Raw genomic sequence first — 13,074 nt, 5'->3', positions numbered from 1 at the left:
ATTTTTAATAAGCATTTAAAGTTTGAATTTTGACAACATTTATCAAATTTAAAATTGATGTTGTAGTTAAAAATGTATAAAATGTTTAGCTTTTATAGATGAAGATTGAAAATTTAAAACAAGGTTCCTCGTAAATAGGTTAATAAATTACTTTATTCACAATATCATCAAATATACTTAGTAATATGATAGGCTGACTGACCGTCTTCGCTCAGAATCGATTTTCTTATACAATGATATTACCTATATCATTGAATTCAAATTTAAGACCTTCCAATACAGTGATCTACTCGTAACCTATTGTACACCATAACAACACTCACTTGCCCACCTTTTTAAATTTTTTTTTACACATAAAATTATAGTATTTAAAATAATTTGGAAAAAATATCTAGTTTCTAAGATTTTTGTTTTTAAATGACAACAAAATTGATTTTGTAGAAAATTGATCCATTGTTTATTTGTTGTATATTAAATAATATAACTGTTTCTTTAATTGAATATCCGACTTTGATAAAAAGATGAAGAGAATCGATTATAATGAATTATAATTAATCACTTAGTTGTAAAATTATGAATCTCTGGAAATACCCAGCAGTGAAAAATATGCCCTTGGATTTTGTCAAGAAAAAGGTTTACTTCCTAGACACTATATATGTAAAAACAGTCATAATACAAAATTGGAAGGTTCCTAATAATAAAATATTTTGATAATACAATGTTAATACTGAATTCTTATTTGAAAATGGTCAATTGTTTTTCTAAAGGTATACTTATATATAAATGTGCAAGCTAAACTAATCAACGTTCAAAAACAATAATATGTAATAACTAAGTAATTAAAAGATTCCAATCATTACCTTTAGGTAGCTTGATGAATACTTCTTTGACAATGCAATACTTGGAGTTGGCATGTGGTATCTGTAGTATACGTTGACTTAGGTGAAGAAGGCAAACTTGATTGAATTTGATCTTAATGTCTCAGAACAAACGTTTACTACAACAAAAATTAACGGTGCGGAATATTGGATTCCTTTTAAAAAAAAATAAAACTAAAAATACTTCAAAATCAGTGATTATACTCTAGAGTGTAGGGATATCTTTTCATACGTCTTTCAGAGGCTGAGTTGAAACGGATAGTCTGCTTGATACGATATTCTAAAATCCTGAAATAATGACGATACCCGTAGAGGCTTTACTAAAAGGAATAACTAACACAAATGTCAATATAAATAACGTGTTTCGAGGCAGCGATATGAGCAATAAATCTGTTGCTCTTTAACAAGACAAAATACTGTCCATGTGATAGGGACTATACCTACCTATAATAATTATCTGCATGGACGATCTTATTAGAAAAGTCATAAAAACTGAGTAAACAAAATATTTGAATGGCAGTAAAAAAACAATTTGATAACAAATAGACTATTAACAAACGCGCAAACGCAGTAATGAACGCAGTTACTAGCCTACGAATTAAAAATTGAACGTGGGTGGCGAATGCCGGTGACATCGATGAAGATGATTCTAACTGCTGGATTTTTGCCTCCCATTCGGTCAAGAGGCGAGCGTACCCGAGTCCCGAACATACCCGAGATGCAGTAAGATAAAGATATCGATCGTAAACCCCACTGTGATATTATTATTATTATTATTATTTTCTGTTGCTTGGTTGTCCTTGGTTGAAGGGTCGAAAACTACCTGCTCTCAGAGAAGCAACAAAGTAAACCTTTTTGTATTTAGTCGAAATGTCGAATATTCCTATCCTATGACTTATAGACATTAACGTCATTGGGGGAGTGGCAAGGTGGGTATTTTCCACTGTCTGATTTTAAAAGCAGCCCGACGGGCCGGTGCCCAGTTGTTTTCGTTTAACCATTATTATATTTAAAACATGCCTATTTTTCTAATATTTTTGAGAAAATATTTTATTGTGAACTAGGAAATTATTGTCACAATGATAATGTACCTAATTACTGATTAATAGTTGTAATATTTTTTTATATATTATAGATGCACACTATAGACAGGGCGGGCTGCGGACCGCGGGGCGAAAAAACATCACACTTTTAGTATTTTAGATCATAATATTATTATCTACCTATACGGCTATACATTTATTTAACATAGCAAATACCATTTTCAATGAAAATATATACTTTTGTAGTGCACTTTATTACTCTAAAATAACCTAGGTCTGTGTAGGTCGAATTTCGAATAACAATGAAAAATATATTATAGTGTGTTTGTCTCAGGTGTGAAAAATATTTCGAATTGCACAGAATGGTTCAGGGATAAATAAAACAATAGCGTGTGGTCAACTACAAGACTTATAAAATATTGCTATAAGTATATAATATTAAAGTAATAGTAAATTTATAACTCGTACACTATTGATCATTTTCAATTTAGTAAAATGTTACTGAAAACAATTTATTTTTGGTACCTATCATGAAAGATTTTCATTTTTAAAAATTCAAAAATGTTTAATTGTTGTGTATAGTATAATACTGTAATAGTGTACAGTATAATAATATACTTATATACAGTATACTATGTATATTGTTTACTACATTACTACCTAATACCTATAAATTATAATCTATTTGTTTTTATAGTCTTATTGATTAGTACACATTTCTCAAATCCGTAGTGTACACTTCCAATTTCAGATTACACACTTTGTGTCGGGGTTCACTAAAAAAAAGGGACTGACTGACGAGTGTTTGGTGGTTGGCCGGTCGGTTAGGGGGTTTTAGCCGTGGTTGGTGCTCGGTGGGGGGGGGGGGGGGGTTGAGACTGCGTCGGCGTCGGTCGATAGCATCAGTCCGGGCCTCACAACATTTTTATGTATAACAAATAATAATATAATGCTAAGATGTATTGCATTTTTTGGTAGCTGCGCAGAAGGTGCTCGTATGTGTTGTGTGTTCTAAGAAAATCGATCGGCAACACAGATTTTTTGGAAGACGGGCTCGAAGAGGGACGTAAATTCGTACAATATAATATAGTGTATATCTACCTACTAATATAATATTATAATATTATTTTATTATTTTAGGTGCACAGAAACGAATTTGGATTCTCCGTGATTATATTTTTTCGTTTATTAAAAAATATCCCAATACAAATGAAGGGCGCTGTGCAATAACCAGACAGCTCATTTCAAATAGAAAAAAATATTATCAGATTTTCTGTGCAAGAACGAGATAAATCCGACTATAATATATATAAAACACAAAAAATGATTCTACCTACCTATGTCCTTTATTCACTCCTAAACCGTTCATCCGATTGCGATGAAATTTGGTACAGAAATAAATTAGACCTCGAGGAAGAAGATGGGCTAAATTTTGTCGCAAAAAAGGTAAATAAGAGGTCCAACCCGGGGAGGTTTTTAAATTAAGATGGAAATTTTTGTTAACAAATGCTTGCATTTGGTTTTAATAATAATAATTATTATTATAAATGCGATAAGCCTGTGTATTTTAGAGAAGTTTTTTTCTTATCGTGCTTATTAACGTTTGTATTATTTTATTAAGCATTTTACAGAAAAATATTTTGTTTTAGTCAACAATCATTTTGATAAAATTTAATTTTTAATACGCCTCTGATCTGAGTGAACTTCACCCATAACAATATCTTCACCCAAGACACATCACTACTCAGTCACTCAATGCATAGAAACTAACTAGGTACTAAGTTTGTAGTTGTAATAATACTAATTGGAAAATACACAATATAAATATTTATATATATATATATACATATATATACATATACGTTAAGTAATAATTCTTTTTTTTACTTATATAAGGTAACCCTGATATCAATAGGTGTAGCGTGATGAATTCAATGGGGTGGGGGGGGGGGGGGGGCTAAAACTAATAATGTTCCAGCTACACAACAAAATAATACATTCTAAAACTGTAACTAAAATACAATTTACGAGTGGATATATCCCTCATGAATACGCATATGCTGATATTTAGCGACAATATTACACACCGGGGTTGAGTCTCCGAGACCTCGTAAATATAAACGGAACGCTACCATGAAGTTTACGTGAAAACGACTTTTCCACTTTTAGATTCCGAGCAGAGCGCGATAGGAAATTTATTATTTTACAATAATGTATATAGTTTTTATTTTATATTAGGACACGATTTAAACAACGAAATCGAGACTTACAATATATTGTTAGCCTTAGCCTGTATACTCAGATAATGGCATAATGCCCCACTGCAACTTAAGTTTATTGAAACAAAAATAAATGTATTACCTATATTATTATTAAGTTAGATGCGGTGCGCCTGTGCCAATCCAAGTTCATCGAGGTCGATCAATAATGGCTAGGGCCGCGCCCGCCTTGATACTATAGCTGAGCGTCCCGGGCATCATTTTACGTGTTGTCACTCAATAAGCAACAGCACGTTTTAACTTTTTAAGTCGTTGTTGTTCGTACACTCAATATTATATTATTTTATATAATACATTTTCATTGAGTGAAAAGTGCAACTCAACAAAAGCATCTACTCCGTTTTAACTACTGTTCTTCTTGTACGGCTTGTGGCTGAACAAATTTTAATTTGATCCGATATCGCCCTATCCGTTAAGGTATGTGATGAGTCAGAGTGCCAGACGTCTATAAAAAAAGGAGATGGTAAACTGCGGCAAAATTAACCTTTTTCTAAAAGTTAATACGTAAACTGTGACAAAAAAATTTTTATATTATACAATCTACGACAAAATCGATAAGATACATTATACAAACTGCAGCAATTTATTTTATATATTTTCTATTTATGCATACACTGTTAATTGTTTGCCATTCTGGCTAAACATACTGTTGTAAATTCCATCACGCTGAATAAATATTAAAAAAACATTTAATACTTGTAAGTAGTAAGTAGTTTAAGGTAACCTAGTAGGTACTAACTAGTATTATCAAAAGTAAACATCACATAATTAATTAAACGATATACGTACATAGGTACACGATATGTATATGATTTAGGTACTATAATATAGCATAGTATATAATATAGAAGATGTATAAAATAGTATAGTATATAATATGGAAGGTATTTAAAACAAATTTCCGCAGTTTGTATAATGTATCATATCGGTTTTGTCGCAGATTGTATAATGTAAACATTTTTTTGTCACAGTTTACGTATTAACTTTTAGAAAAAGGTTAATTTTTCCGCAGTTTACATACAGCCATAAAAATACATATATACCTATTTAATGGCTAATGACAATTTAAGAATTTGCAATCACATTGAAAAGGTTTCGATATGTTCAAACAACATATGAGGGTAGAGGGATGCGTACATTTTATACATCTTATAAGAAAAAATATTTACTTGGAAAATAAGAATTTTTAAATTCCAAAAACTAGTTTTCAAACTTTTGTAAAATAATGGTAATAATATGTAAAATATTGATAATTAGGCTATTTACGATTTCATACTCGTAACAGACAAATATTGCAAGTACAAACTGCTATTTAACTGTTGTTTATAGTGCAGTATTGTTATACCAGTGCCTCCGCCCTTATACTAATTGTAGAAATATTATAATACCTACGGGTAAAAATGTATAATAATGTTTAGCCTTCATAAGTGTAACTTGATAGGTGGGAGTGGTGGGACTTCATAAAACGCATTCACGGCAAATTGTTTTTATGCATTTTTAATGATCACTCTTTATAAAACTTATTAATAATAATATTTTTGAGAGTTTGACATATAATTTAATCCAAATATTGTCTCAACTACATTTAATATCTATTTAAATAACTATACAATAATATTTTTATTTCTTTATTCAAATATTAAGTAAATAATATATTAAATACAAAACCGATAATATCATATTACGTACATTTAATTATTGTTACGCCGTGTCAGGGCTGGTTAGAGTGGTATTTTCGATATACCGGGAATTACCGGTTTTTAAGAAATACCGATTTCCTTACTAAATATTTTACCTATTAAATTTTTTTACTAATAATTTTTTAGCAAAAAATTGAAAGATTTTCAAAATATAAAAAAACTAAAAAGAACAACATTTTTGAGAAATTTGGATGCCAACCTCCTTGTGGTGTTTGTTGGCTAAATATGTTGAATATTTGACTAAATATTGAAATAATATATAATGACCAGGGAATCAACTCGTACGCAGCCAATAAATTTACCGAGGTTATTGTATTTTTGATAATTATACCAAGCCACCAAGGTACGATATTTTCGGTAATTACCGAGGTACGGTATTTTCGATACTTACAGAAAATACGGTACAACGGGTAATACCGTAGATACCGGTAGTAAACAAATACCGGATACCGGTATCAAACTTTGAAATACCACCAGCACTACCGTGTCTTACTTGAATCCAGCGAGTGCGTTGGAATTCTATTCTGCCTATGCTGTTCCGCCGCAGTGCGGTAAGTCCGATGCGGTGAAATACAAGCTGTTATGTATTTTTCCGCACTCTCCGGTTTCATGTAGTACACGGCGTTGATTTTGCAATATATTTGTAGAGGAGTCTAATTCCGTGTACCATATATAATAATCCAAAATATATATTTTGAACTAAGACTATTTATAATTCATATTGTATTATATTAGGTTCAGAAACAATGGCCGAGAAATCGAGTGACGAATATCCGTGTGACAACACTAATAATACTTCTGAAACCGCAACACCTTCCAACAACACAGCTGATAAAAATAGCGAAGACACTTCGGGTGCAATCTGTACCATTTCAACTAGTCCCGGATTAATGTCAGAAATATTTTACTCCTTCGACTACCCGCCTTCCGAACTTAACGCAATTCAATCTTCTATGAAAAAAATTGTTGGTAAATTTTTTGATGAATTTCATAGTGAAATCCGTAATAATGACAATGTAAATGTCAATGTCAATGAAAATGTAAATGTCAATGAAAATGAAAATGTAAATGTCAATGAAAATGATAACATCGATCTCGTCGATATTAATATCGATGTCAATGAAAATGATCAAAACAATCACGCCGATGTTAATAATGAACCCAATGCTGCTGATGGTGATATTCACCACGGTATGTTAGTAACATATAAATCAAACGTAACTATCGAGGATACAGATCGTCATTCTAGCTTTTTTTTTAATTATAAATATTTTCCAGAGTTATTTTTCTCATTCGATAATTTCTATAACTCTACTCCGCATCTCCCATTATCACTTACACTAACTCCTCAATTAAACTTAGATGTTGATTTCGTTAAACAAGGTCAAGAATATATTGATTTTATGTCTGTTTTCACAGAACACGATTTTTGTAAGCCATTTCTCGAAAAAATATTCTCGTATTTATCTTATAAAGACATTGCATCGATGACCACTGTGTCTAAAACTTGGCGCAAAGCGGTTTCAAAATCTGCAAATGCACAAAAAGAGTTGGAAAAAGTTTTTATACACGCGATTTTATATTTTTGTCATAAGAATGCAAATGTAACTGATGAATATAAGCAATTGTATGATAACATTTTAATACATTTTAAAAATCAAATACAGTTTAAAAAAAATGATTTTTAAAACATAAATTAAATGTGTAACTCCCAGCTAGCATAAAATAGATTGCTTGTAAAAAATATATTATAAACAAATTATCTATTTAGTATATGACTACAAATAAATATAATACCGTGTAGCAGTTGGTATTTTCCAAAATTATTTAAATTAGAACAATGATGGTTTGACTCGAAGAACATCTGCCTTTCATTTTTCTTTAAGTATGAATTAGGTAGGTACCAAAAAATATTTACCGTAGTTAATAATACGTAGGAACCCATAAATGTCTTTAATCACCATCGGCTACTAAGTCTTGACTACCTACGTATATAAACCTACTAACATACCATTAATTTGATTTATATGCATAATTTATTGCACCTTCATTAATTATAAATCAACAAAATTACCTCTATCAAAATTATATTAATTAAATGAATGTTTAGAAATGATTCAAATATTTAATTGTACCTAATGTTTGCTTGGTTATGTTAGAAAAGTAGAAGTATTATACATTTATATAAGTTATAACCTACCTACTACCTACAAGTCTACAAACGTCGACTATAATCTTACCTATATATATCAAAATTGATGTTCAAATACTTTTTGTAGGTAATAAACTTAATTTTTAATTTATATACGACATACTTCACATTGTAGTTAATAAAAATATATGGTAGTATTTAATTTTAGAAAACCAAATTTAATTATCGTATTAAATAATGTGGCGTGCCCAGGATTTTTCAATGTTGGTGGTGGGTGTTATAAGTTTATAACTAATAAATAATAATATATTCAAATGAATTATTGTGGTTGTAACCAAAGACATAAATAAAGGGATTTTTCGAACAATGGGGATATAATTACTATAATTACTGAATGTAACTCCTACCCACTCCCCCACCCTGATTATATTATATAGGCCACTGTTTATATATATATATATTACCCATAGTATGTAAGACACTCAATTACTAAATATAAACACAAGCAGTCGGACTAAATATGTTCAATATAAAACAAATAATTACATAATATATACAAATTACATTTAAACACTTATTGCCTATTCTTGTGAATATAATAATATATGGTTAGGTATCATTTTATTATTATCTAATGATATTTTTTAAACTTAAATAAATTTAAATTCTTCCATTTTAAAATGTAACTGACTTAATTGACAATAGGTAATTAAAGACGTTCTAGTATAAATCTTTTTACATTACCTACTAACAAGTTGCATTTAATTTTTTCATCTAAATTAATTAACCGGGCTCAAATGTTATGTTTTTTAATATGATCAATATAAATATTATAATATTATATAATCATACGTTATAACTTATATTTATAAAATAAATCAATTTCTCAATTAAATCGTTGTAAACATATCAGGGTGTTTGATTTAAATGTATTTAAGTTTGTACATTTCTATGTTCAATTATCAAATATTGAACTTGTATTAACTTATTTTCCAAGTTTCCAACATTTGTGTTCAATCGGATTGAATGGGATTTTAACGGATAGGTATAACAACAAATTCCTATTTAAACTATTGGACAATTTTAGAATAAATTATCATCCTATATAATATAAATTACTTGGTTTGCATCAGTTACCTTACTTGTACGTTGTACTTATACCTATATACATGATACCTATTCATGAATCAATGAATCAATAAAAATTTACCTTTACATTTATCTTTGTTAATTACTTAACCATAAATCATATATATTATTATTAACTACTTAGTTATTAAGTTACATGTTTATTTACCTGTTATAATTAAAATAATGTAGTAAATGCGTTTGTAAAATGTTTATTGTAGTAAAGTAATATTGTAAAATAATATCATTGAGTACTACTCAATGATACTATTATACCCGTAATAAAAAAAAAAACAGTTTATAATTCCTTGAAATATATAATATTATGTGTGATTATCTAAAATAAATACCTAATATACCTATGCCTATAATCTACATCTATATCTATAACCTAATCTTTGAACGTTGTTCTTTATTATTTATTGATAAATTTATGCGAATTATTAAGGTACCTTAAGGCCAGCGTTTCTCGTGGGTCGTCAGTCGATTTTTGGTGGGTCGTGAAAATTTTTTTGAATTGTACAGATTCCAAGAAATTTATGTTAAATTAATATTAAATATATTATTATAGTAATATGGTACCAAAAATTATGTGGGTAATAAATAATAATTCATCGTATTTATTAATACACCTCATTATTAAAAGTATATTATTTAGTAAAAATATATTGATTATAAACCTATAAAATAATAAATACCTAATAAAAGTAATAAACAAATTTTGTGTTATATAACTATATAACGTGGGTCGTGAAAGATTTTTCGGGGGAAATTTGGGTCGCGGTACAAAAAAGATTGAGAACCACTGCTTCAGGCTATAACTAGGGATGGCAATATTTGTCCGGAACATGATTTATCGAAAACCTTAATATCGATGAGACGATATCTCGTGAAAAAAAATAGGTAGGTATCAATATTTTTTAATTTTTGTTCAATCAATAAAATATACAGTCGCTGTTGTAGCGTTGTTAAAAATCTACTACTATGCTATATTGTAAAAGCCGACTGGGGTTAATTTTATTCTAAAAAATAAAATAAAATACAACAATGTAATTTATAATTTCTCTAAAATTGCTATTTTTCGTCATAAGCATATTAATATTATGACACAGCGTTCGAAGTATGGTATAATATTATTATTATTATTATTATAGCTGGTTTGGTTTTTTAGCCGCCGACTATAGGGGCGCCACCAAATGGTACCGACCACAGCCTGTTGACACAATTATATTATACATTTTTATAATATCTTTGGTAAGGACCAAGGACAGCGGGGGCGGCCTGGCATTCACGACAACCAAGACTACGGATTAATAATATACCGTGACAAAGACTCGGAGCGTGCTGCGGTTCAAGTTGCACCCTGGTTGCCCATGTCTGAGTGGAACGATGAATGTATTGATTTTACAATGATGTGTGTGTTTTTTTTTTGTGTCTGTCATCACCTTTTAGGACAGTAATAGTGCTTGGATTTCCTTCAACAGTAACTTTTTTGATAGGAAAGTGAATCTAGTTGGTACGTTGGGGGGTCAAAAGTAAAAATTTCCCAGTCGTTTTCAAAAGTGACGTGAAAAACAAAAGAAAAATTAAGGAAAAACGGGAATTTATAAGCAAAATCTGTTTTCGAGAAAATCAATTTTGGTTTTTGGTGTAACTCTAAAACAAATGACCATAGGGACATGAAATTTTAACTGAATGTTTATAATTGCATTTCCTATACACCATAACATTTTCCAAATATTTTGACTTATTTTGAGCTGTTTACGGACATTGTCAATTTCCATTTTTTTTAGTTTTTTTTTCTATAAATATCAATAAAATTTTATCTGTTGAGTAGAAAAGATTGAAAATTTAATAGAAGGCTCCTAGGTTATTGTTTCAAAGGCAGATGAAAAAAATTAAAAATCCTTTTTCACAGTTTTTATTTATAAGCATTTAAAGTTCAAATTTTGACAAAATACGGAAAAATCACGAAAATTAGCAAATTATTTTGAGTTGAGAATTCATAAAAATTTTTCCTTTTAAATCTAAGATTTGAAAATATAATACAAGATCACTCATAAGTTTGTCAACCTTTATCAAAAAAAAAAAATGTCTACATGAAACTTGAATTAAATTTTTATGAGCGTCTGAAATGTATATTTTTACAACATTTGATATTCACTCGATTTCTCATGTAACAATTTTCTTATGTTATTGTAATTAAAAAACGAATGATTGTAAATACATGAAAATTTTATTGAATGTTTATATTAGCATTTTCTATACAGCATAAAATTTTGAAAATATTTTGACTCTTTTTGAGCTGTTTACGGACATTGTCAGTTTTCAATTTTCTTAGTTTTTTTTTCTATAAATATCAATAAAATTTTATTTGTTAGGATAAAGAAGCGTGAAAATTTAATATTAGGCTCCTGATATATTGTTCTAATAGCAGTTGAAAAATATTAAAAATACATAGGCACAATTTTTTTTTATAAGCATTTAAAGTTCAAATGTTGACAACATTTATCAAATTTATACTTAAATAATTATTTTGTAATTAAAAATGTATAAAATGTTTAACTTTTATGGCTAAGGATTGAATATTTAAAACAAGGCTCCACGTAAATAGGTTATATATAAATTACTTTATCCACAATAATATCATCAAATATACTTGGTAATATCATAGGCTGACTGACCGTTTTCGCTCAGAATCGTTTTTCTTATACAATGATATTATATCATTGAATTCAAATTTAACACCATCCATTACAGGGACCCACTTGTAACCTACTGTACAGCAGAGCGACATCCACTTATCCACCTTTTTTTATTTTGTTTAGTTATTACTTATATTAGTTACCTATAAAAAACAGTAAAATATAATATACATTATTATGTAAATTAAACAAATATGAAAACGAAAATTAATGGTATGCAGAATATTGAGTGTTTATAAAAAAGTTATGTATTTACAATAAAGTTTTTTTAATTTTTGTTTTTCATATAATTTGAAAATGCCAAACGAATTGTTAATTGAGACTTGAGACAGACTTTGCGGTGTGTTGACTTTGACACAACCGCCATAACTAGCGGAGACATAGGTGATAGTATATACTATGTATAATCTGCAGTGGTGATAGGTAAATATTTTTTATATAAAAATATAAAATATTTTCATTAGAAGTGTTTATTTTGTAACTATATTAAGCGTAATAAACATTGAATTTTATTTTTAGCAAAATAAATATAAAATATGAAAGAATTATTTCTGATCATAACTTTGAAATATAATCGGCTTTGGCCTTTGGATATATCAGTGGTTTAGTATGTGCAATATTACAATTGATGAAACAAAAAATAATCAGCAATCTATTCACCATCGTCAAAATCACAATAATGACATGTAAATTTGATCCAAACCATTTTTTGTTTAAAAACAACTTGGATTATTGAAAAAAAATATTATTTATTATATTACCTATTTAGTTATACATACACTTTTAAACTAATTATTATTATTTCGTATGTATTAGATATAACATTCACGACTCGCGGTTTAACATAAGTAACATAATTTAAAATAAAATAAAATAAAAATAGTTACAAATAATCATAATTTTGGAGGCTCTCACTCCTCAGTATACTAACAGCCTTTTATATAATGTATATATATTTTTTTTGTAAACACAATTAATCTTTTAAATTTTTAAATATTTTAGTTAAATGATATAAAACAAAATAAAATAACTATTGTAAATTTGTTAGTTAAAGAATATCTCAAGTAATAAATTGTTATGTATATAATTTAAGCTACAATCAATTTGATTTTAAAGGGCCTGGAGCGTGATTCATTTTCGGTCTAAAACATAGCTCACGACTTCAATTACTACGGCCAATATAATGTTC

The 13,074-nt window shown here is 28.7% G+C and overlaps 1 protein-coding gene across 1 annotated transcript; it reads left to right on the top strand.

Moving 5' to 3' along the window:
• Positions 1 to 6,646: 6,646 nt before the first annotated feature.
• Positions 6,647 to 7,588, top strand: LOC132933897 (putative uncharacterized protein DDB_G0282133). The gene has a single exon (XM_061000172.1). The coding sequence runs from the start codon at positions 6,647 to 6,649 to the stop codon at positions 7,586 to 7,588; it is 942 nt and encodes a 313-aa protein (XP_060856155.1).
• Positions 7,589 to 13,074: the final 5,486 nt, after the last annotated feature.

Source organism: Metopolophium dirhodum, chromosome 1 (assembly GCF_019925205.1).
Source record: "Metopolophium dirhodum isolate CAU chromosome 1, ASM1992520v1, whole genome shotgun sequence".
In the NCBI taxonomy this organism is placed as follows: Eukaryota; Metazoa; Arthropoda; class Insecta; order Hemiptera; family Aphididae; genus Metopolophium; species Metopolophium dirhodum.
The sequence above is the reverse complement of the archived record's forward strand: the minus strand, read 5'-3'. Positions and strand labels throughout refer to the sequence as shown.

Coding starts and splice junctions, on each gene's coding strand:
- LOC132933897 (XM_061000172.1), top strand. CDS start 6,647: ATGGCCGAGAAATCGAGTGACGAATATCCGTGTGACAACACTAATAAT.